We start from the raw sequence: 20870 nt of genomic DNA, 5'->3' as shown, positions 1-20870 counted from the left end.
GAGGGGTAACTAGTGTTTTTTCATGTTCTATTCATCCCTGTTCTTCCTCTAAGGTACAGCCGCTTCATCGTCTCCCTTCAACTTCTTCTTCTTTCCTCTCCTTCGAGTTTGCTTCCTCTGCTTCCTCACGTCGGTACTTGAGCCAGAACCACCATTCGTGAGGCCATTAAATGCTTCCTCCTGCTTCTCCTGTACAGTTCCTTCCTCTTCCTCCCCAGCCTGAGACACACACACCACACATTTCTTTTTCTTCTTTTTCCCTGCAGTGGTGTTGGTGTTGGTGTTGTCTGGCAGGGCGCACGCCACGGCTACAATGGTTCCGTCGGCGCACCGTTCCTTCAACTTGTACTCCTCCAAATTCCTGGAAAGTGCCGAGGTGTGAGAATGTGGTTTGGTGAGGGAAAGGATGTATGGCTCCCCCTCTTCCCTTTCCAACACTTCTTGTCCCCTCTTATCTCTGTTTTCCCTTCCTCTTCCTTCCTCCTTTATTTTCTACTCTTCCTTTTCCTTCGCTTCCCTTTCCATCACTTTTCATCCACGTCTCTCTCTTTTCCTTCCTTTTCCTTCCTCCCCTTCCCTTCCCTTCTCTCTCTCTTCCCCTCCCTTCACTCTCTTCTCTCTCTCTCTCTCTCTCTCTCTCTCTCTCTCTCTCTCTCTCTCTCTCTCTCTCTCTCTCTCTCTCTCTCTCTCTCTCTCTCTCTCTCTCCTTTTCCTTCCTTCCCTTCATTTCCCTTCTCTCTCTTCCCCTTCCTCTTCCTTCCTTTAAATCACCTCTCTCTCTCTCGTCCCCTTCCTCCCTTCCCTTTCTTCCTTACTTTCCCCTTACTCCCTTTCCTTTATATTCTCTTGGGAGGGAGGGAAGGAATGGGGGGGAATGGAGGTGGCCAAAGTCTCCTATCCCTGTGGCTCTGTCAGTGGCGTCGTGGGGTTGTTGGCGCCCGGGGGCAAAGTCTATTATGGCGCCCCCAAAGGGGTGAAGGGCTCTTTTCATTTGAGTGTACTAATCTTGGCAGGAAATGTTGGCCTTTATTATTTCAGATATACTGTGTTGAAAACAAAGCATTCTAATTTGCATAATAATATTCTGGAATGATAAAACACAAACCGAATTCGCAAACTAAAATAGTTTATTTTATTAATAATAGATATAATTAATTAATTATTAGCCCTCATAAATAAATTCCAAAATGTTGATAAGATAAATAAGATGTAGACTATAGTAAGGCATCACAGCAGCCAGTAACTCTTAATAACCAAAGAAAATGGTAAATTAAACAGATATGACTAAAATAGGAGATAAACTTTAGTAAAAACGGGCTAAGAAAATCATGAAAATGTACAAATTGTTGCCAGTATAGAAGTTAATATTAGAAAAAAATGGATTTTGTGGTAGAGACTGAATAGTTATAATGCCTGGAAAGAAATCTGATAAGAACAAAGATGAATTAGTTCACTAATTATAAACCTTACTTTTCTTTAGAGAATGTTTTAGCATGTGGCAAACTAATGAACACAAAAAGATTAAAGTGCTGGATGCTTAGGGTCAACAATATGCAAGGAAATAAAACGGTATAAAGCTATTAGAGGGTAAAGGTAATTAGACAGATATTGATAATAGAAAACCAAACCAAAGAAAAGGGTTGACAATGAATTGAAGGATATCAAGTATTGATGCACGATACAATGTATTCATCTTTCTAGCTTTTACAGCTGAAAATTTATCCATCATGTCATCAAAGTTTATTTTGTCTGCGATCCCTTGCTCTACACTTAGTAGAGTTAAGGCCGACAACCTTTCTTGCCCCATAGACGTTCCAAGGTACGACAAGATAAGTTTCAATTTACTAAATGATCGCTCACAACTAGCAATTAATACTGCAATGGTCAGCAGTATCTAAGGCCAACCCGAAGGTTTGGGAGAACACTTTCATCCCCATATTGTACAATGACAAAGTAATTCCTGTGTGTTAGTGATCAGAACATCATCTCGTGTCTTAAGCAGCATTCTGCAATCTACAATTTCACTGAACAGTTCCAAGCCATCTAAGTCAGTGTCATAGAAACTTGCCACATCAATGCACCTTTCTGTGACGTATGCTTCATTGGTTGTAGATAGCAACTCCTTAATATCCAAAAGAAAGCCAAACTTTGAATCCAGGCTAAGCAATCTGATGAACCGTTCGCCCATTTCATTATGCATTCTGTCAATAGTACCTTTTAGCAGACGTTGCATCTCATTTTCTGCTGAGAGGTCTGCATCACCACCAGTTTCACCAGGCAATTTTTTCTTCACTCTACGTCGTCTGTCAATTCTTACATCCCAAGCATGACAGAGCTCCTTTGCTTTTTTGATAGATGTCTGGCAGATTTCCCCGCGATTAGCAAGGAAATAAACTTGCAACGCCTGGATATCTTGTGCTGCCTCATGGAAATTCATTTTTGGATCCTGCAGTCGCTTCTGGACTCTGTCAATCTTGGTAAGTAAAATGTTCCAGAAACTTAGTGCAGCAAAGAAATCAGATGCCAAAATTCTGCTCAACAGCTGTGTTGCTTCACTTCTGGTATTTGTTGTCTCCTTCAAATCACTTCCGATTGTCTCTAAAAGTTGGACCAAATCCCTCGCATTTTCATGTATGGGTCGAACTGCATCAGCTGCATCAGCGTATTTCAGATTCAGCTTTCACAGATATAGGCAAATTCTTCTTCAGTGTCTCCCATCGATAGGTCGACCTTGAAAAGAAAACATACACTGCCTGCACAGTTCCAGAAAATGTGACCATCACCACCTCATGACTAGCGGAATGAACCCCAGCCAAATTTAATGAGTGGTTGTCACAGTTCACATATATTGCTTTAGGGTTCACTGTAACAAGTCTTTGTTGTACTCCTTATTTGTGTCCAGACATGACAGCAGCATAGTCATGACACTGAGAACGAGAGTCTTCAAAAGGCAAGTGAACTTTCTCCAGCTGCTGCATTGTTACATTTACAGTACTTGCTGCATCCTTTTGGTGTACTTGAATAAGTCCAAGGAAACTTTCTTTCACACAAACTGTTTTTTCTTCATAGTTTATCTCTGCATATCTTATGATCTCTGACATTTGTTCCCTGTGTGCAGCATCTGGAGTTGAATCAAGCATTATACCGTAGTACTCAGCTCTTCGGATGTCACTCAGTAAAGTGCTCCCAGCAGTAGATGCAATAATCTGGATGAATTCATTGTGGACTTCAGCAGACAAATATGAAGGGGACCTTGGATTTTGACAGACATAGTCCAGATGGTTTTTCATGACAGGATCAAACTCTGCAATTAGTTTTAAAAGGCCTCTGAAATTTCCAATACTATTTTCATCTGTTTCAGTGCAGGTTATATTCTTTCTGTGACCTCTCAGTGCTAAATTTTGTTTGGACAGATATCTAATACAGTGCAGAATTATCTTGAGGGTTTGTCGCCACTATTCCTTCTCTGTGGCAATGTGCCCTTGAAGCTGTTTGTCAATTAGTCCTTCCTTTTCAACAAGGCGCCTTTCCATTTCCTTCCATCTTGTGAAAGAATCACAATGTCTCTGACTATTTTCATGTGCAATGATTTTTTCTGGCTTTTTCCAGCTGCTAAAACCTCCCTCTAGCTCTAGTGAAGAACAGTGGCTGGCAGTCTCTGTCGTGGGAAACAGTAGGCATGAGAAGCAAAACACTGCACTTTTGACAGCTAAATAGACTAACCAAGACCAAAGCACTTCTCCTTTTCCTTTGCCAAGGATGTAATGTGTATATTATAATGTACATGTGTATGTATGACTGTACGTGTGGCGACACCCGGTCGGTGTCGCACAACAGGATGTCTAACAACACGTCGTGCTTTTGGCCGTGGGAAGCTGTGATGAACTGACACTAGGATCAGCAAATGATGACTTTCATCAACAGTCATCAACCGGAACCCACACCCTTCCGGACGAACTACAAGCAAATAAAACGAGCGAACAACGCGGAGAAGGGAGAGAAGACGGGTGACGGGCAGGCGAGCGGTGCTCTGCCGCCCCGCGCCCTGCAGCGGTGTGGCTGTCTCTGATTTCGTGCGTCTCGCTCACGTAAACTGTAAACCTTATGTAGTACAACTGTTAATATAGTTATATATATTTGGTATTTGTATTAACCTGAGAGAGAGAACTAAAGTGAACTAAAGTGAACTTATAACGGCTACCGCTCGGCCACACATCACTTAAGTAAAGGCTATTGTGTTGTCTCAACCACTTCAGTCAACTGGAGAACGCAGGCAACGGTACACCGGACCTGACGTGAGACAGCAGTTCGCGCCTTAAACTTAAACTTAACACGTTACATTATCCACGTTAAAATGACGCTTAAAGTCGTTAACATAAATGATGTGCAGCGTGGTTACGAACTACTCGAATTGTTATATCTCTCTCAAACTTAGCTTCAGTGACAGTGTGTGGGGGCAGTGAACGGTATCGGACACAGCCAGCAAACGCTGACCTCAGCGCGCGGCTTTTCCTGCCCCAGTGAGTCGAGTCAGCACACAGCCGCACCCGAGAGCACACCCGCCCGCCCCGCACCTCCACACAGCCCGCGCGCCCCGCCTCGCACCTCCACACAACCAAGTTTCCTTGGAGGTGTCCAGGCATTTGTTTCTTCCTGCGACACAACTCGTCGTAGGTGCGCACTTATCTTCGCCAGGCAACTCGGACCTTTGAGGGTGACTGGTGGGCGTATATTGTCTGCCCGCCGCCCCTCCCACCACCGCTGCCAGACGGGGGACGGCAGACCCTGCCACCCCTGCAGCCCTGCCCTTGCCACCGGCGAGGCGAAGGACGCGAGCGTGCTGAGTAGTGGGGCATCGAGCTGCTGTCTTCGAGGTTTTTAACACATTATAGCTGACACTCATTGATACGGTTTCAGTAATTACAGCACTTGCAACATTATTTCAGGTGCATTACTATTATTATGTTCACGTGTTTAGGCGTGTGGGGCCGCATCTAATCTATGAGATTTTTCAGCTGTTGATTTTTCTGGCGTGTGGTTGTTTAATATTTTTCTTGAGTAACATTGTTACGCATTTTATGTATAATCATTCATTTTCTTTTCTCCTTTCTTTTGTGTATTTTATTGCACAGTGGAGACGTTTTGTCTTGCTAAGCCTCACTCATTATTCTTTTTCCTCTTTTATTATGCATTTTAAAAGCATCGGGGAGGAGTGAGCACATACTTAGCGGTGAATGATTATTACTTTACTTATTTTTGCAGCAATATTTTTTTCTCTTTTACCATTTTACTCCTCATTTTACTAGTAACTCTTTTAATGGCAGAGAAACCTGACCCGAGGACTATGAGGGGTGGGTTGAGAGAAAGAACAGTGCCGTCAAGGATAACGGTAACTGTTCTCATGTAAGGAGTGTAGCAGTCTTCAAAGGGTGCTTGCTCCTCCTACGCTGCATGTGCAACCAAGAGGTCTTTACTTACCTTACTAATCCCACAATGGCTTCTGCCCCTAATCACCCGCTAACAGCAACAGCAGTTAGGCCTTTCGCAGGGTAGCAAGGGAGGCAGATTGTTCTGCCAGGGACTTCTTGTTTCAAAGTGAGATTGTCATGGACATTTCATTCGTGTCAAATCCGGGAGATAAAATATCTCTCAGCCGCTCGAAGGTCAATCCCGGGAACGGGAACGCCGGCCCTCATAAACAGGAGCGCGTTCACTGGACGGAAGGATTATGATGCGTTTCGGTCACTTTTTCTTTAAACATTTGGGGAAGATGGGCAACACAGCCTCATAAAGGGTGTATATTTTGCTGTGGACACTGTGCAAATGAGTGGCCTTTTTAATAGGCAAGTGGACGCCTATAGGCTATCTACTGATTTGATCTCGTGTTTTAAACAGGAAAACTAGACAGATGGAGAAACCATTTCTGTAGCTAATGCTAGATTATTACTAGAGTTCCTTATGTACATGATTGTCCTTAAAGTTCCTCTTCGAAAGAGTGCAGTATCCCTTGACTACAGCCCCACTGGCAACCTACACGGTTTTATCAGCCAACTTTTATGGCATTTAAAGTAATTTTGGGTCCTTTTTGAAGCTTCGTTTCCCGTCGACACGTTCGTCGGGGAGGGGGGCCTTCGCGACCCTCTGACCTAAACCTTTTTGGGTGTCACCAGCGGTAATCAAAAATTCCTTGGTGTGTTCTTTTACCCGTGGTTTAGGCAGAAATAGTCAGATAAATTGGTGGTTGGAAATTTGAGCTTTACGATTTTTTTTTTGCACAGAATGGTGCAGAGTGATCGTCTCCAAAGACTAGCGCCGGCTTGAGGTTCAGCCTGACGCTGCTTTGTGTATCTTTCCACCACACGACTATAACCTGCATCCTCGCATCTACTAATTTATGTTTGGTTCCTATGCTTTTGCCTGCATCTTTTTCATGCGAGAGGGGAGTGCTTGAGTAATACTTTTCACTCTAACCCACTATTTTCTTTTATTGCTGAGTTGATGCAAGGCAGTCAGTCTTCTTAATTTAATTGGACCCGTAATAACCGAGGGTGTAGACTAACATAGGGATATGCACAATTTAACCTTGAACCTCATGTGCTTCTGCTTAAAACATACTTTTTCTCTGCACTGACAGACTTAACTTGAGCAGATGCTGTCCCTAACTTTTATCGTAACCAGCATGTGAATATCTGTAAGCTTTGGAAGTAAGCAGACAAGTCTTACTTACCCTTACTTGACATACCACTGTTACCCGTTACGGGAATTATTATTGGCGTCACAGATGTCAGTCATCCACGTTCGTTACGATCGAGGGATAGGTGGAAATTTGTCTTTGTCATTTGATGTTTATTAATGCTGGAATTACTTTAATCAATTATGCTGGAATTGTATATTTCAGTGAGATTTGTTACAACAGTGATTTCACAACTTAGTGACAGGATTTTCTTTTATAGTACTGTAGACCTGTAAAACGGAGTATTAGGAGTTAGTGGTGCTGACTGCCGATGCTTCTAAGGTTCTCCAGACTTGTCCTTGTTATCACATTGTAACTATTAGGAGACTCTACGGATAACATTACCTCTTTTCACACAACCTTATCTATTGTTGCAAACCCCACCCGTCTCGAAGGCGTGCCGAGGGTAACGACACTGGCAATTAATTGTCACGCAACGGATGAGTGTTTCTCTGCGACAGTTTTGTGTCCAGGTGTGACTCGAAGGCTCAGTGTGTAGCAGATCTTCTTCAAGGATTGTTCCTTTGTCGTTTTACTATTCCAAGCAGCTCCATTACCATGTGTCCTAATGACAGTTTAGTCAATTTAATTTTTCTAGGATGTATCATGTAAATAATTTTTCGAGCTATTATTTTGTTTTCTCGGAATACTACTGAGCTTCCATGTCCACGACTCTTGCCAAGTTTACCTCGCCCTGTATGTACTTTGCCCATTTCTTGTTACTTCCATGATTATTTTTAATTATCATTGGCATTTCCCGATGCTGTATCGTTAGGCGGGCTCTGACTTGTATATATATTTTTTTAATGCAATAACAGGACCTCGTTTAACTAGTACACATTGTGCGACTGTAACATGGGTAGGTACACTGCTTTTAAAGGTCGGGTGAGTCGCGAGGTCGCGACTTTTAGAGAACCGAGCGATGTAATGTGTATATTATAATGTACATGTGTATGTATGACTGTACGTGTGGCGACACTCGGTCGGTGTCGCACAACAGGATGTCTAACAACACGTCGTGCTTTTGGCCGTGGGAAGCTGTGGTGAACTGACACTAGGATCAGCAAATGATGACTTTCATCAACAGTCATCAACCGGAACCCACCCTTCCGGACGAACTACAAGCAAATAAAACGGGCGAACAACGCGGAGAAGGGAGAGAAGACGGGTGACGGGCAGGCGAGCGGTGCTCTGCCGCCCCGCGCCCTGCAGCGGTGTGGCTGTCTCTGATTTCGTGCGTCTCGCTCACGTAAACTGTAAACCTTATGTAGTACAACTGTTAATATAGTTATATATATTTGGTATTTGTATTAACCTGAGAGAGAGAACTAAAGTGAACTTATAACGGCTACCGCTCGGCCACACATAACTTAACTAAAAGGCTATTGTGTTGTCTCAACCACTTCAGTCAACTGGAGAACGCAGGCAACGGTACACCGGACCTGACGTGAGACAGCAGTTCGCACCTTAAACTTAAACATAACACGTTACATTAACCACGTTAAAAATGACGCTTAAAAGTCGTTAACAAGGTGTTTTTGAACCATGCTGTAGTCATTGACCGCTTGTTTTTAACTGCAAAAGCCCCGGACATATACTGGAAAAAACTTGAGCCTCTCATTAAAATTTCTGTCTGCAATGCATCTGATATAGTCACTTTCCTAGAGATGTCAAATTTGAGAAATCCAACATCTTGATGCTCAATAACGTATAGTATTTTCTTCATTGCCACACCCAATTCGTCCTGTTGGATCACACCTGACGGTACATCCACTTGGGAGGAAACTGAAGATTTTTGCTTGTTTGTCTTAGGAGGAGGAGGAGGAGGAGTGTGTGTGTGTGTGTGTGTGTGTCTGTGTGTGTCTGTGTCTGTGTGTGTGTGTGTATGTGTCTGTGTGTGTGTGTGTGTGTGTGTGTGTGTGTGTGTGTGTGTGTGTGTGTGTGTGTTCTCCTTGATCCATTGCATAAGTGTTGTCCATTGCCTATCCTCAGCAGCTATTTCCCCATGCAGGTATAATAAAGAGTTTCATAGAGTTTCACCTTCCTCTGATGTCCACTCCTCCCAACATGCCTCTTTGCAATTGAAAACCCCATCATGGTTAGATTGTCACTCCCACTTAACAATGTGTGTGTGTGTGTGTGTGTGTGTGTGTGTGTGTGTGTGTGTGTGTGTGTGTGTGTGTGTGTCCCTGCTACTCACCTGACGTTCTTGGGGTGTGGCCTGGGGTGCACCGCCTGCCCGGACAGAATCCACTCTGAGGGCACCACCACACCCCTGCACTGCGCCTTCAGCCTCTCCTGTGGGGTGCACAATCAGGGTCAGCCTCACCACCAGCATGACAAGCTTGTAATGGTGCACAGCATGCTAATTTTTCAAGTCTTATTTTAAGAAAGAAAGGACACCTTCAGCGCCGGCAAATATGATTCATCTCTAAGATAATAATGACAAGAGGAGCGAGGAACTACCAAACACAGTCACACCTTGGTTTACGAGTGCCTTACTTTATGAGCGTTTTGATTTATGAGCAAAAGAAAATCACAAAAATGTCTTGGTTTACGAGCGGTGACTTGGCGTGCGAGCATCCTGTTCGTACATGTCGAGACGTGAGTGTGGGTTCCCGTTGTTCGCCGCAAGACGAGAGCGCTCAGAGCGGAAAACAATGGGAATAGGGTCCCAAGCTAGTATGACACTTGGCCTTTTCCTCCAACCGCGTTGGCAGTAGGCGCAACAGGCAACTACAACTTTAAGTCGTTATCACGCGATCAAGAATTACCCCAGCGCGAGCAAGAATTACCCAAATCTTGTGAAATCCTTCCGTTTCTTGCTTGTTCTGCATGGTGCATCAGATTTCCAAGAAGCCCCACCAATTCTTGGCAAAAATCAGGGGTGTGGCGCAAGCCGCGGCGGGGGTGGTGACACAGGTAAACACACCGCCGCACCTCCTTAGGCCAAAGGCGATGACCATTTCCTGAGATTCTTACGGGGAACCCTGCCAGGTGGGGGTGCATACAGAGTTCACGAGGTCACTGTTGTGTTACTGCTGCACCACAGACCATTTGAAAGCATCACTGTAGGTATGAAAACATCATCGTCATCAGTAGAAACAAGAAAGTGAAGCGATGCCATCGGTCGGTATTTTGTTGAGAAAAGGACGTCTTGAAAAATTCCGTCTCGTGCAGTGACGCAAAGTAGCTAGAGAAAAGTTCCTAATGAACTGGAGATCTCATAACTTTGACTAAACCAATGCGTATGTCCTTGATGAGTGACAAAATGAGAAATTGTGTTGGTTCATCTAGTTATATGGACAAGAAAGAGCGCTCTGGTGGATCACAGGGGGGATGGAAAACAGTCTCAAGGAAGGGGGATAACTCTTGATTACCAGGTGACGTGCGTCACACACGACCAAGATCGGCTGCCCATATCCACAACGTAAACAAACCAGTCGCCCTGTATTCACATCTTCTTCTTTGGACCTGTAACACTTTGTATCGCTTCTTAGGTCCTCCTCCTCTCGGTCCACTCTACACGGCACCGTTTGCAAAAGTAAGAGCTGTTGTGGCTTGTGCTGCTGCCACTCAAACTATAAGCTTGTTGCTATAGTTTATTGGAAGGAAGAAGCCGTTGTGGGTACGATCATGGCTTCAGAGACGGGAGGACAGGAGTATTTACCCAAACCAACAACTCACTCCCGGTTGACCGTACAGGCAACCACAGTTCCTTCTTGCTCCAAGGGCTGGAGGAAAACGCCCAGTGTGACACCACCTTAGTCCACTTTGCACACTCTCAAGGGTAGCACCGCGCTCCTGTCCGCGTACGTTTGTGCTCCAGTGTGCGATCTTTGTGTTTTCAGCACTGTATTATTTAGATATTATGCTATATTATTATACTATATTATAAAAAAAATATTGATTATCATTGCAAGTTGTTTGTAAAATTATCTTCATTCTGTGTAAAATAACATGTAAAATGATTTTTATGTTAATATTTTTTGGGATATGGGACACCTTAATGGGATTCACATTAGTTTCAATGGGAAATTTGTTTTGGCTTACAAGTGTTTTGATTTGCGAGCAAAATTCCAGAACGAATTAGACTCATAAACCAAGGCATGACTGTAGAGGCAAAAGATATTGTTTACTGCACTGGAAGTTGTTTTTAGAAATGATAGGAATGTTTGTACTATAAAAAATGATCCGTGGGTTTATCATGCAGATTAACTCAGATGGCGGCAGTATTAGAAGAAAAGCTCCCCAAAATGAATGGTCTATATATAGTCACTGCCGACCTTAGGACCGCAGCACAAGTATAGTTATACCACATAAGGGGTGTTTTAACTATTGTTTATATATAGATTCAATCGCAATCTTGAAGTGTTGTTTTATTTCTGCCTCACAAAACTGACTGGCTGAATACTGAACAGAAAGTCTAATGTGATCCTGGGGTTTGATCTTCACACCAATGCAATTTTTATGGCATCTTCTTTGTTCCTGTAGCCGTCTAAAGGTTAAGCTGATTTTGTAACACAGGCTCACTAAATGGAAGGCTTGCTGCTTACACTGCCACCCGAGTGTGTCTCCCAGATGACGTGCTGGCAGCAGGCAACCCACACTGCCACCAGGATAGAACACACAGTAATGGATTTAAATTAGAAAAGTATAGAATTAGGAGGGAACTAGGCAGGCCTTGGCTTAGTAATAGGGTGATGGGGGAATGGAATAGACTCAGCAATCACATACTAGTGAGTGCAGGGATGACAGCTTGTTTTATGAGTAGACTTGATAGCTACATGGACGAGGATGACAGGTGGCAGTGGGGGGGAATCTGGAGCTGCCCTGTGTAGGCCATTCAGCCTCTTGCAGTCTCCCTATGTTCTTATGCTCTTATGTTCTTCTTATAAATGTCACACAAAATCTACAGGGCGTGGCTACCTGTTATTCAGTGCCCTGTTATTCATCGCTTCACTCTCTCATTGGCAGTTGTTTGTGGAAGAAGAAGAATTCCCCGTTCTTTCAGCGCTGTCTGCTTGCTCTTCATAATTCTATCATAACAGCCGGCCAGCCAGAGGTAGGCACCAACACACCACTTGGTCACTGGAGAACATGGAAACAGTTAGGAGCAGAAGTGTGGGTGAGTAAAATTGTGGGGCGGGGCCAGGGTGGGGAAGGGCCAACATGGGGCGAGGCCAGTTTGGGGCAGGGCCAGTGTGGGGAGGGGCCAGGGCAGGGTGAGGCCAGGGGGGGGCTGGGCCAGGGTGGGATAGGGCCAGGGAGGGGTGAGCAGCATGCACTAAGGGTCAAGTTCTTGTCCTCATCAATCCCTTGCTTCAACATTCCCACATTTCTTTGACCATAGCACCATATCCTCAATTTTCCTTGTTTCTGCATGTCAGTAAATGTATATCTAGTAATCAGTGCTTCTCTTCCCTCCCAGCAGTTCACACCCAGTAAATACCATTGAAATAACATTAAAATAGCCTTGATTTACCATGATATCCATTTAGCATCAATTCCTTTGGTATGTGCTCTCTTATTCTGTGGCTCTGGGTGCAAGATGCTGTCCTTAACCCGTCCGCTGCGATTGACACGGATTTGGCCTTCCCTGGTAGCCTGGCAACATTATAGTCACAGGTCTTTCTCTGGCTCTGTGGTGGATAGTGGGGTGTTTCCCATGTGGTATTGGTGTGCTGGATATCCCTTCACTGGTAGCCTGGTAACATATAGTCCCAGGTCTTTCTCTGGCTCTGTGGTGGATAGTGGGGTGTTTCCCATGTGGTATTGGTGTGCTGGATATCCCCTCCCAAGGTGCAGGACTTTACATTTTTCTTCACTGAATTGTAGCAGCCACTTTTTGTTCCATTCCTGTAGCTTGGTGAGGTCTTCTGGTAGGAAGTTCATAGTCAAGGGGTTAAAACTGGTCTGCCAGATTGGAACACAGCGATTCCCCAACAGCTGTACAATTAGATGGTCTTGAGACTGGGCTTCACTCTCCCTCCCCCCCCACACAAATTCTTCCCGTCCTCCCTCCCTCTGTCCCTTCTTCCCTGACCCTCACTCTCTCCCCTGTACTGTAGCCTCCATTTTGTGCATTTCATTTTAAAAACCTCCTTATAATGTTGAACTTAAATCTTGCATTGCTCTTTAGGTAACAGCCTGTGATGAGGGTGGTCACACTCTCCTACTCTGCGGCTTTGGTGCTGGCGTGCTCCAGCCACTGACTGACTAACCAACAAGGAGGCTTTTCTGTTCTCTCCATCTCGACAGCCGTTCATTTTCACATCACAATTTAATTCTTAGGAGTGGGTTTTCTGCTCCTCATCTCCTCTACCTTGACAGTTGTTCATTTTGATTTAGCACACAACCCATTTTTCCCTTTTTTTACTTCCTGACCTATAGCACCAGTGGGCTTTTTTTAGGGGGCGTGGTGCAGGCAAGTGTTTATAGTGGCGCCATCTTCTCTTGGCTCATGCTGCCCCCCGGAGCTCATACTTGACTCACTTGGACAGTTCTTCTAGAGTCCGGGTTGATGGGTGGTCTTCAGGACAACATGTGGGTAGTCTTGGGCCACTCGGCGGTGACTGGAAAATCCCAGGTGGTAGAAGCGGATTCGAACCCGCATCGTCCACGCTAAGCACTCAGCCACCGCCAGTTCCTTTGGGAGGCATCATGTGTTAGGGGCACGGCCTCCTGTACCTGATTCTTGTGGGTGTTTTTCATGTTCATGGTACAGAAGAAGCCTTGTCAAACTATCACTAGGCTCATAACACTACCCATGAAAGTACCCACAACAACCTCTATGATAGTCTTGTCAGTCTATCACAAGGCTCATAACACTACCCATGGAAGTACAAACACAACAACCTCTACCAAAGCCTTGTCAAATTATTACTGGGCTCATAACACTACCCATGGAAGTACCCACAACAACCTCTACCAAAGCCAAAGCTATAACTGGGCTCATAACACTACCCATGGAAACACCCACAGACACAACCCAGGACTCTCACCGCATCACAGCCGTCAAAGTAGGAGAGTCTCGGGGATTCTGTCAGGCATGCTCCTTCTGGCTGCTGCGTGTGTGGGGTCATTGATGCCTTGTGGGGCAGGCAGGTTAGTCAGGAGTCGGAGGGGATGATGGAGGGGCTGGCCACCACCACCACCACCACCCTCACCACTGCCATCCTTGGTCAGTCTGTGCTCCTGGTCACCCTGGTACTCCACACTCCTGTTGAAAAGGTGGACTGAAATCAACACTGTACTGACTGGCCTTGTTCTGCTGATCAAGCTACACTGTGCAGGAATAGTGGTGCTCATACTGCCCTGTCTACATGTCTCCTCTGCTCCAATTTATCCTTAACTCCTTGACTGCGAATTCCTACAAGAAGACATCACCAAGCTACAGGAGGGGAGCAAAATGTGGCTGCTACAATGCAATGAAGAAAAATGTAAAGTCCTGCACCTTGGGAGGGGATATCCAGCACACCAATATACCACATGGGAGACACTCCACTATCCACTACAGAGGCAAAGAAAGTCTTGGGAGTATATGTTACCAGGCTACCAGTGAAGGCGACATCTGTGCCAATCTCAGCGGACGGGTTACATTTGTGGGTGTTTGTTAAGGCGAGATCCGTGCCAATCTCAGTGGATGGGTTACATTTGTGGGTGTTTGTTAAGGCAAAATCCGTGCCAATCTCAGTGGATGGGTTACATTTGTGGGTGTTTGTTAAGGCGACATCTGTGCCAATCTCAGTGGATGGGTTACATTTGTGGGTGTTTGTTAAGGCAAAATCCGTGCCAATCTCAGTGGATGGGTTACATTTGTGGGTGTTTGTTAAGGCAAAATCCGTGCCAATCTCAGCGGACGGGTTACATTTGTGGGTGTTTGTTAAGGCAAAATCCGTGCCAATCTCAGCGGACGGGTTACATTTATGGGTGTTTGTTAAGTCTTGTGTTTCTGCAAGCACCACTGCCACTTCAGTCATAAAAAAAATCTGTAATCCTTCAACAGAACACATCACTGTTTGTAGGTTTGACCACTCATGAGAGCAAATGTAACTGAAAAAAAGTAGTGTGTCTCACCAATAGCATTTAACTGGTGTCTGAAAATTTTTGACTGATTTGTCATGAGTAATATAAAACCCCTTAACCCCTTGACTATGGATTTCCTACCAGAAGACATCACCAAGCTACGGGAATGGGACAAAAAGTGACTGCTACAATTCAATATGAAGAAAATGTAAAGTCCTGCACCTTGGGAGGGGATATCCAGCACACCAATACCACATGGGAAACACTCCACTATCCACCACAGAGGCAGAGAAAGACCTGGGACTATATGTTACCAGGCTACCAGTGAAGGGATATCCAGCACACCAATACCACATGAGAAACACTCCACTATCCACCACAGAGGCAGAGAAAGACCTGAGACTATATATTACCAGGCTACCAGTGAAGGGATATCCAGCACACCAATACCACATGAGAAACACTCCACTATCCACCACAGAGGCAGAGAAAGACCTGGGACTATATGTAACCAGGCTACCAGTGAAGGGATATCCAGCACACCAATACCACATGAGGAACACTCCACTATCCCCCACAGAGGCAGAGAAAGACGTGGGACTATATGTTACCAGGCTACCAGTGAAGGCTAAATCCATGACCATCAAAGCGGACGGGTTAAGCTAAACTTGATAAACTGAGATTTGGAGACAGGACCCCATGTGTATCATGTATATCACAACTAAGTAAATACAACTAGGTATGTACACCATTTAAAACCACAGAGCAGAGAACACCTGAGCCCGGCGACATCATTCTGTTCTTTTGTGAGTGTTTCTCACGGCAGAATAAGTGAGCATTTACATGTTTAACTTTTTGGTAATCATCAATGAGTGTTGATGAAAAAGTTAATGGATAAACATAATCCAGCGGAGAGGGAGAGAGGGAAGTGGAGAGGGAGAGGGAAGTGGAGAGGGAGAGAGGTGAGGGAGAGAAAAGAAAGTGGGGAGAGAGAGGGAAGTGGGGAGGGAGAGAGAAGAAAGTGGGGAGGGAGAGAGGAAGGGAGGGAGAGAGAAGGAAGTGGGGAGGGAGAGAGGGAGATGGGGAAGGAAAGAAAGAAGTGGGGAGATAAAATGGAAAGTAGGGAGGGAGGGAGGGAGTGAAGTATGGAGGAAGAGAGGGAGGAAGGGAGGGAGAGAGAGGGAAGTGGGGAGGGAGAGAGGGAACTGGGCAGGGAGAGAGGGAAGAGGGGAGGGAGAGAGAGGGAACTGGGCAGGGAGTGTGAGAGAGAGAGAGCTTGGGCAGTAGTAGTAGTAGTAGTAGTATAGTGAATCCACGAGGAACTGGTGGATTGGGGTGTTTCTGCGGGGATCTCTCCTCCCGTACCACGCTGCCACATCTCTTGTCTCCAATTGTGGGATTAGAGTCAAGGTGTTAAGTGGACCACCATTACCCTCCCTTCATTTCCTCCTCCTCCTCTCTCTCTCTCTCTCTCTCTCTCTCTCTCTCTCTCTCTCTCTCTCTCTCTCTCTCTCTCTTCTCTTCTCTTCTCTTCTCTTCTCTTCTCTTCTCTTCTCTTCTCTTCTCTTCTCTTCTCTTCTCTTCTCTTCTCTCCTCTCCTCTCCTCTCCTCTCCTCTCCTCTCCTCTTCTCTTCTCTTCTCTTCTCTCTCTCTCTCTCTCTCTCTCTCTCTCTCTCTCTCTCTCTCTCTCTCTCTCTCTCTCTCTCTCTCTCTCTCTCTCTCTCTCTTCTTCGGGGACGAGAATACAGGCTGTCTTGGTGAGCTGTTTGTCATGCACTCATGATCCAGTTTGGCGCAGACTCTTTCAATAGTTCTTTCACTAACATTAGTGGCTCTTGCTGTTCTTGCAGTTACTCTTGTGAGTGGTATGATAAATCCTCTGTTGTTTTTTCGTCTAAAAAGTACTTGTTTACATTGTAAATGAGTTCTTTCTTGCGGCTGTGCAGCCAAGGACGTGGAAAGGCAGGGAGAGGGAGGGAGGGGAGAGGCAGAGGCGGGAGCGGGCCACCCATGGGCCCACCATCTGACCCTTCCATGACCTTGAGAGAAGTGACCTGGGCCCTGGATGTGTAGAATGACAACGTTGGAATACAACCCTGTCAAGTGTCGTGGTATTTATACAAAATATTTGTTATTATCTTAAAAACGAAACAATCTCAACGCTATATGACCTTACTGGATTATCCAATTATTTAATTAAATTCATTTAAAGGTAGTAAATAGCTGACATATGAGAGGAAGCGAGAAGTGTTGAGAGTGTGTGGCAAGGTGCGGGGCGGGGCTGACCCGCACCTCTCACCCCCCATCTCCCAGTTCCTCCTGGATTGACTATAGTAGTAGAAAGTAGTATCAAAGAGTGGAGGTTGGGTAGGGAGTGTGGGGGGCAGCAGGAGCAGGAAAGGGGATGACAGAGGAAGGGGTTGGGTTTTAAATAACAACTCTACAGCATGTCACAATCCACTGCCTCCAGAACAACAAGCCAAGCCACCAAAACTCTGTGCACCTCACCACTAAAGTTATGATTTCGTTGTGGTCTAGGAAGTCCTCAGAAGCTAGCATGCCTCTACTACACACACACACACACACACACACACACACACACACACACACACACACACACACACACACACACAGCCTTAGTGATGGAACACGGGCATCTTGTGCTGGACTGAACTCTAGTGGTGAAGTACAGAGGGTTGTATTGAAGGTAAGGCATCATGACATATTCTAAATCTTATTGTAGAGCGACATCACTCCAGCAATGTTATCACTTCCATCCCATAGCTTGTCCAAATCTACTTCCCTTCCTCTCCCTCTCTCTCAGCCATCCCATCTACTACTACTACTTTTTTTTTTACAATAAAGGAAACAGCTTAGGGGCAAAAGAAAACAATAATGAAAAAAAAGCCTACCAATCACTGCTCCTATAAAAAAGTTGAGGAGTGGCCAAAAGAAATCAATTTACTATTACTACTACTACTACTACTACTACTACTTCCACTACACAGCACTCACCCGTCCAGTCTTGAGGTGAGCTGCTTGGCCAGGAAGGGGGAGTGTGGATGGGGCAGCCGTGGCCGCCCTCGCTGTGCTGGCCTCTGCCCTGCCTGACGATGGCCTGCCCTGTATGCCGGGGCCATGGCCATCCTTGTGCCTCAGCCCCACACACCCTGAGGAGAGGAGGGCAGTGTGTGAGGGGGAGTTGCTCACTACGAGACTGCTGGGGGAGTGGACCGGGCCTGACTGTTGGCTGTGTGAAGGGTACAGGCAGGAGGAGAGGGAGGGAGGGAGGGAGGGAGAGAGGTGGGGAGGGAGGGAGAGAGGTGGGGAGGGAGAGAGAGAAGTAAGGAGAGAGGGAGGGAAAAGATGGGAGGGAGAGAAGGAAGTAAGGAGAGAGAGAGAAAAATAGAAGGGAAAGAAAGTGGGGAAGAGAGAGAGAGAGAGAGAGAGAGAGTAATTTTTTTGTTTGTTTTTACAATAAAGGAAGGAGATCAAGGGCAACAAAAAGAAAGTGTATAAAAAGCCCACTAATCGCTGTTCCTATAACAGAGAGAAGTACAGACTATAGTCCAACCAAATTGTGGAGTCCATTTGGGCGCAGGCTCCCGCGGGTCCTTTCCTCCCTCTGCTCTGCCACACAGTGCCAACACCTGTCCCTTGCTCTCACATGTAAGGTAAAGGTAACATAGGAGAGGAAGGGACAGGTGTTGGGACTGTGTGGCAGAGCGGAGGGGAGAAATGGACCCGCAGGCCTCCGCCCAAACGGACCAACAATTTGGTTGGACTATAGGGATGTACCGACACCAAAATTTTGACCGATACTGATACCCCAATATTTGACCGATACCGATACCTGTGCACTGATTAAATTTTTATACAACAACTCCAGCCGCTAAAGGGCAATATCAAATGTTAAGAAAAAAAGACCCACTACTCGTTGCTCCACCATAGAAGGGAAGTGTTAACACACACCCCCATGAGTTTCGACAAGGGGAGAGAGAGGAGGCGCCTCATGAGGTCTACTTGACTCAACTAGGTTAGCTTTATTAATTGCCACACATTTAGGCAGAAGACTGTGAAGAGATCCCCAGACCCTGGCAGCGTGCTCCGCTGCGGAGCGACTGTCTGACCGACTGAGGCAGGCAATTGAGGCAAATGAGGCGAGTGGAGGGGCTCCGCCAATCTCGCGCCGAAGCTACTAAACCTGTATTGTACGCGTCCGCGGTGCCAAAGGCTACACTGTATACTAAGTATTATACACAGTACCCTCTCGAGTTTCGCGCTTGCTTCATTCCGAGGGTATGGCGCTAAGCTCGAGGATCGCGAAACTCGAGGTATTGAAATCCATGTAAGAGCGCTCATTGGTTACGACCTGTGGAAACTAAAGACTTTTTTTCTTTTTTTTTTACTTTACTCCCTTGTTATCACAATTTTTTCGACTTTACTCCCTTGTTATCTCAAAATACGTACCTTGGTGATAGGCAGAAAATTGGAAGTGAGAACAGGTTGTTTTAAGCCGCAGTTGAAGGCGGCTGTCTCACAATTGGCTGGCAGTTCTGAAATTCTGAATACACGCTTGTGATCCACGTGGTGTCGTCTGCTAAAGTAAGGGTGGTCGCTCGCGGTCACCCGTGGGACAATTGGACAAACCTATATTTTTCTGGTAGTTTTCTGTGTTATGAAATAATCTGCTAACTCTATATGTTAAAAATCATTAAATCACTCATATCATGACTGACTTTTCAATGCCTATTGAATGTAAACCGCTGCCGCCGCCGCAAAATAGCTCGCAGAGAGGCTCAACTTGCTTACTGTTTCCATATTTCCCTCACCGCTCACAAAGATCACAAGCAGACAGACTAGAACAAAACCAGGCAAATTAATACTTTTAATGCTGTGTATTCCCACATGTGTGGTGGACAGCAGAATGACTAATTTCATCGGGGAGATATTTCTCGCAACACCGGCCAGTGTAGTGGACGTTCTTCTTCTTCTTTTGACCTGTAACGCTTTGTATCGCTTCTTAGGTCCTCCTTCTCCACACTTTTATACTTCACAACATGCACTTAGGGCCGCTTTCACAGTCATTTTGTTTGCTTTGGTCGTTACCAATGGCGGCGATCGCCGCTATAGTATTTCTGCGTGAAACTGGTCAACGGGTGGTGGTGGCTGCGGGGTTAGCCCAGCACCGCACTAACCAAACACTTTCAACATCTCTCGCCTCGTGTGCAGCCGCCACTACCCCGTCGGCCGCCCAGTTTCACGTGAAATACTAAGCGACGTCACAACATTACCAGATTGTCGTACTCAGCCGATTATATTTCCCGACATCTTACCCCTAAACTGTTTTCTGGGCTCCAATAACGAAACTCATTTATAGTTATCGTTAAAAGAGTTAGAACCTGATGTTTCCTGGCAATAGTTAGGCGTCAGAAACCAATAAATACTATGCTTGAGTACAACAATCTGGCAACGGTGAGCGGCGATCGCCGCCATTGGTAACGATCAAAACAAACAGTGACTGTGAAAGCGGCCCTAAGTTACTTAACAGTGCGCACTTATACACTTCACCCTGAGCTTAGGTGTTTTCTGTCCTTTTCTCGCGCAGATTATTCTGTTCTATGCCCTTTTGCTACTTTTCACTATTACTTTTCACCGTCACTGCCATGCATTACAGGTCAAAAGAAGAAGAAAAAGAGGAAACAGCACCGAGAGATCTACAATTTTCACAGACTGGAGAAAAAGTTTTCTGGACTGTGGTTCCCCAGCACGGGGTGGTCTCTCATCTTGTTAATCAAGTAGTAGGCAAAGCAGCTCTGCCAGTCCAATTTACGAGTCTCTTGGTGGGCCATCTTCCACTGCTCCTCAGCCACTGCCGTCGTCTGTTTGTTTACATGCAGCCGTGAGGTACCCACGTACCCACGCTCGTACTCACAACCGTTTTCCATTCGTAAGGACAACCAACAACTTGCTCCCGGTTGGGCATACAGGCAACCACGGTTGCCCATGGCTAATGGTTGGACACCGCCTTTTAAGGCAGCACCTGACGCCGACGGTAGGTAGACGTGACCCGTACATTTCAGAGCAACGCGAAACTCGTGGCAGTAAT

The 20870-nt window shown here is 45.7% G+C and overlaps 1 protein-coding gene across 4 annotated transcripts in view; it reads right to left on the bottom strand.

Moving 5' to 3' along the window:
• Window positions 1-213: 213 nt before the first annotated feature.
• The window catches only part of LOC126990849 (uncharacterized), a 39305-nt gene continuing 18648 nt past the window's right edge, over window positions 214-20870 (bottom strand). For 2 of the 4 annotated variants that reach the window (XM_050849502.1, XM_050849500.1), the window contains 2 exons: window positions 17777-17931; window positions 13836-13955 (listed from right to left, as the gene is read on the bottom strand). In XM_050849502.1, the coding sequence (XP_050705459.1) occupies window positions 13935-13955; window positions 17777-17931 (176 nt within the window). In that variant the 3' untranslated portion in view covers window positions 13836-13934. Of the gene's footprint in view, window positions 362-8933; window positions 9032-9701; window positions 11825-13835; window positions 13956-17776; window positions 17932-20870 lie in introns of those variants that run through there. The other 2 variants (XR_007744865.1, XM_050849503.1) reach the window with 2 other exon arrangements.

The sequence above is a fragment of the Eriocheir sinensis genome, unplaced genomic scaffold, assembly GCF_024679095.1.
Source record: "Eriocheir sinensis breed Jianghai 21 unplaced genomic scaffold, ASM2467909v1 Scaffold213, whole genome shotgun sequence".
Lineage (NCBI taxonomy): Eukaryota > Metazoa > Arthropoda > Malacostraca > Decapoda > Varunidae > Eriocheir > Eriocheir sinensis.
This window is presented reverse-complemented; position numbering and strand designations above follow the sequence as displayed.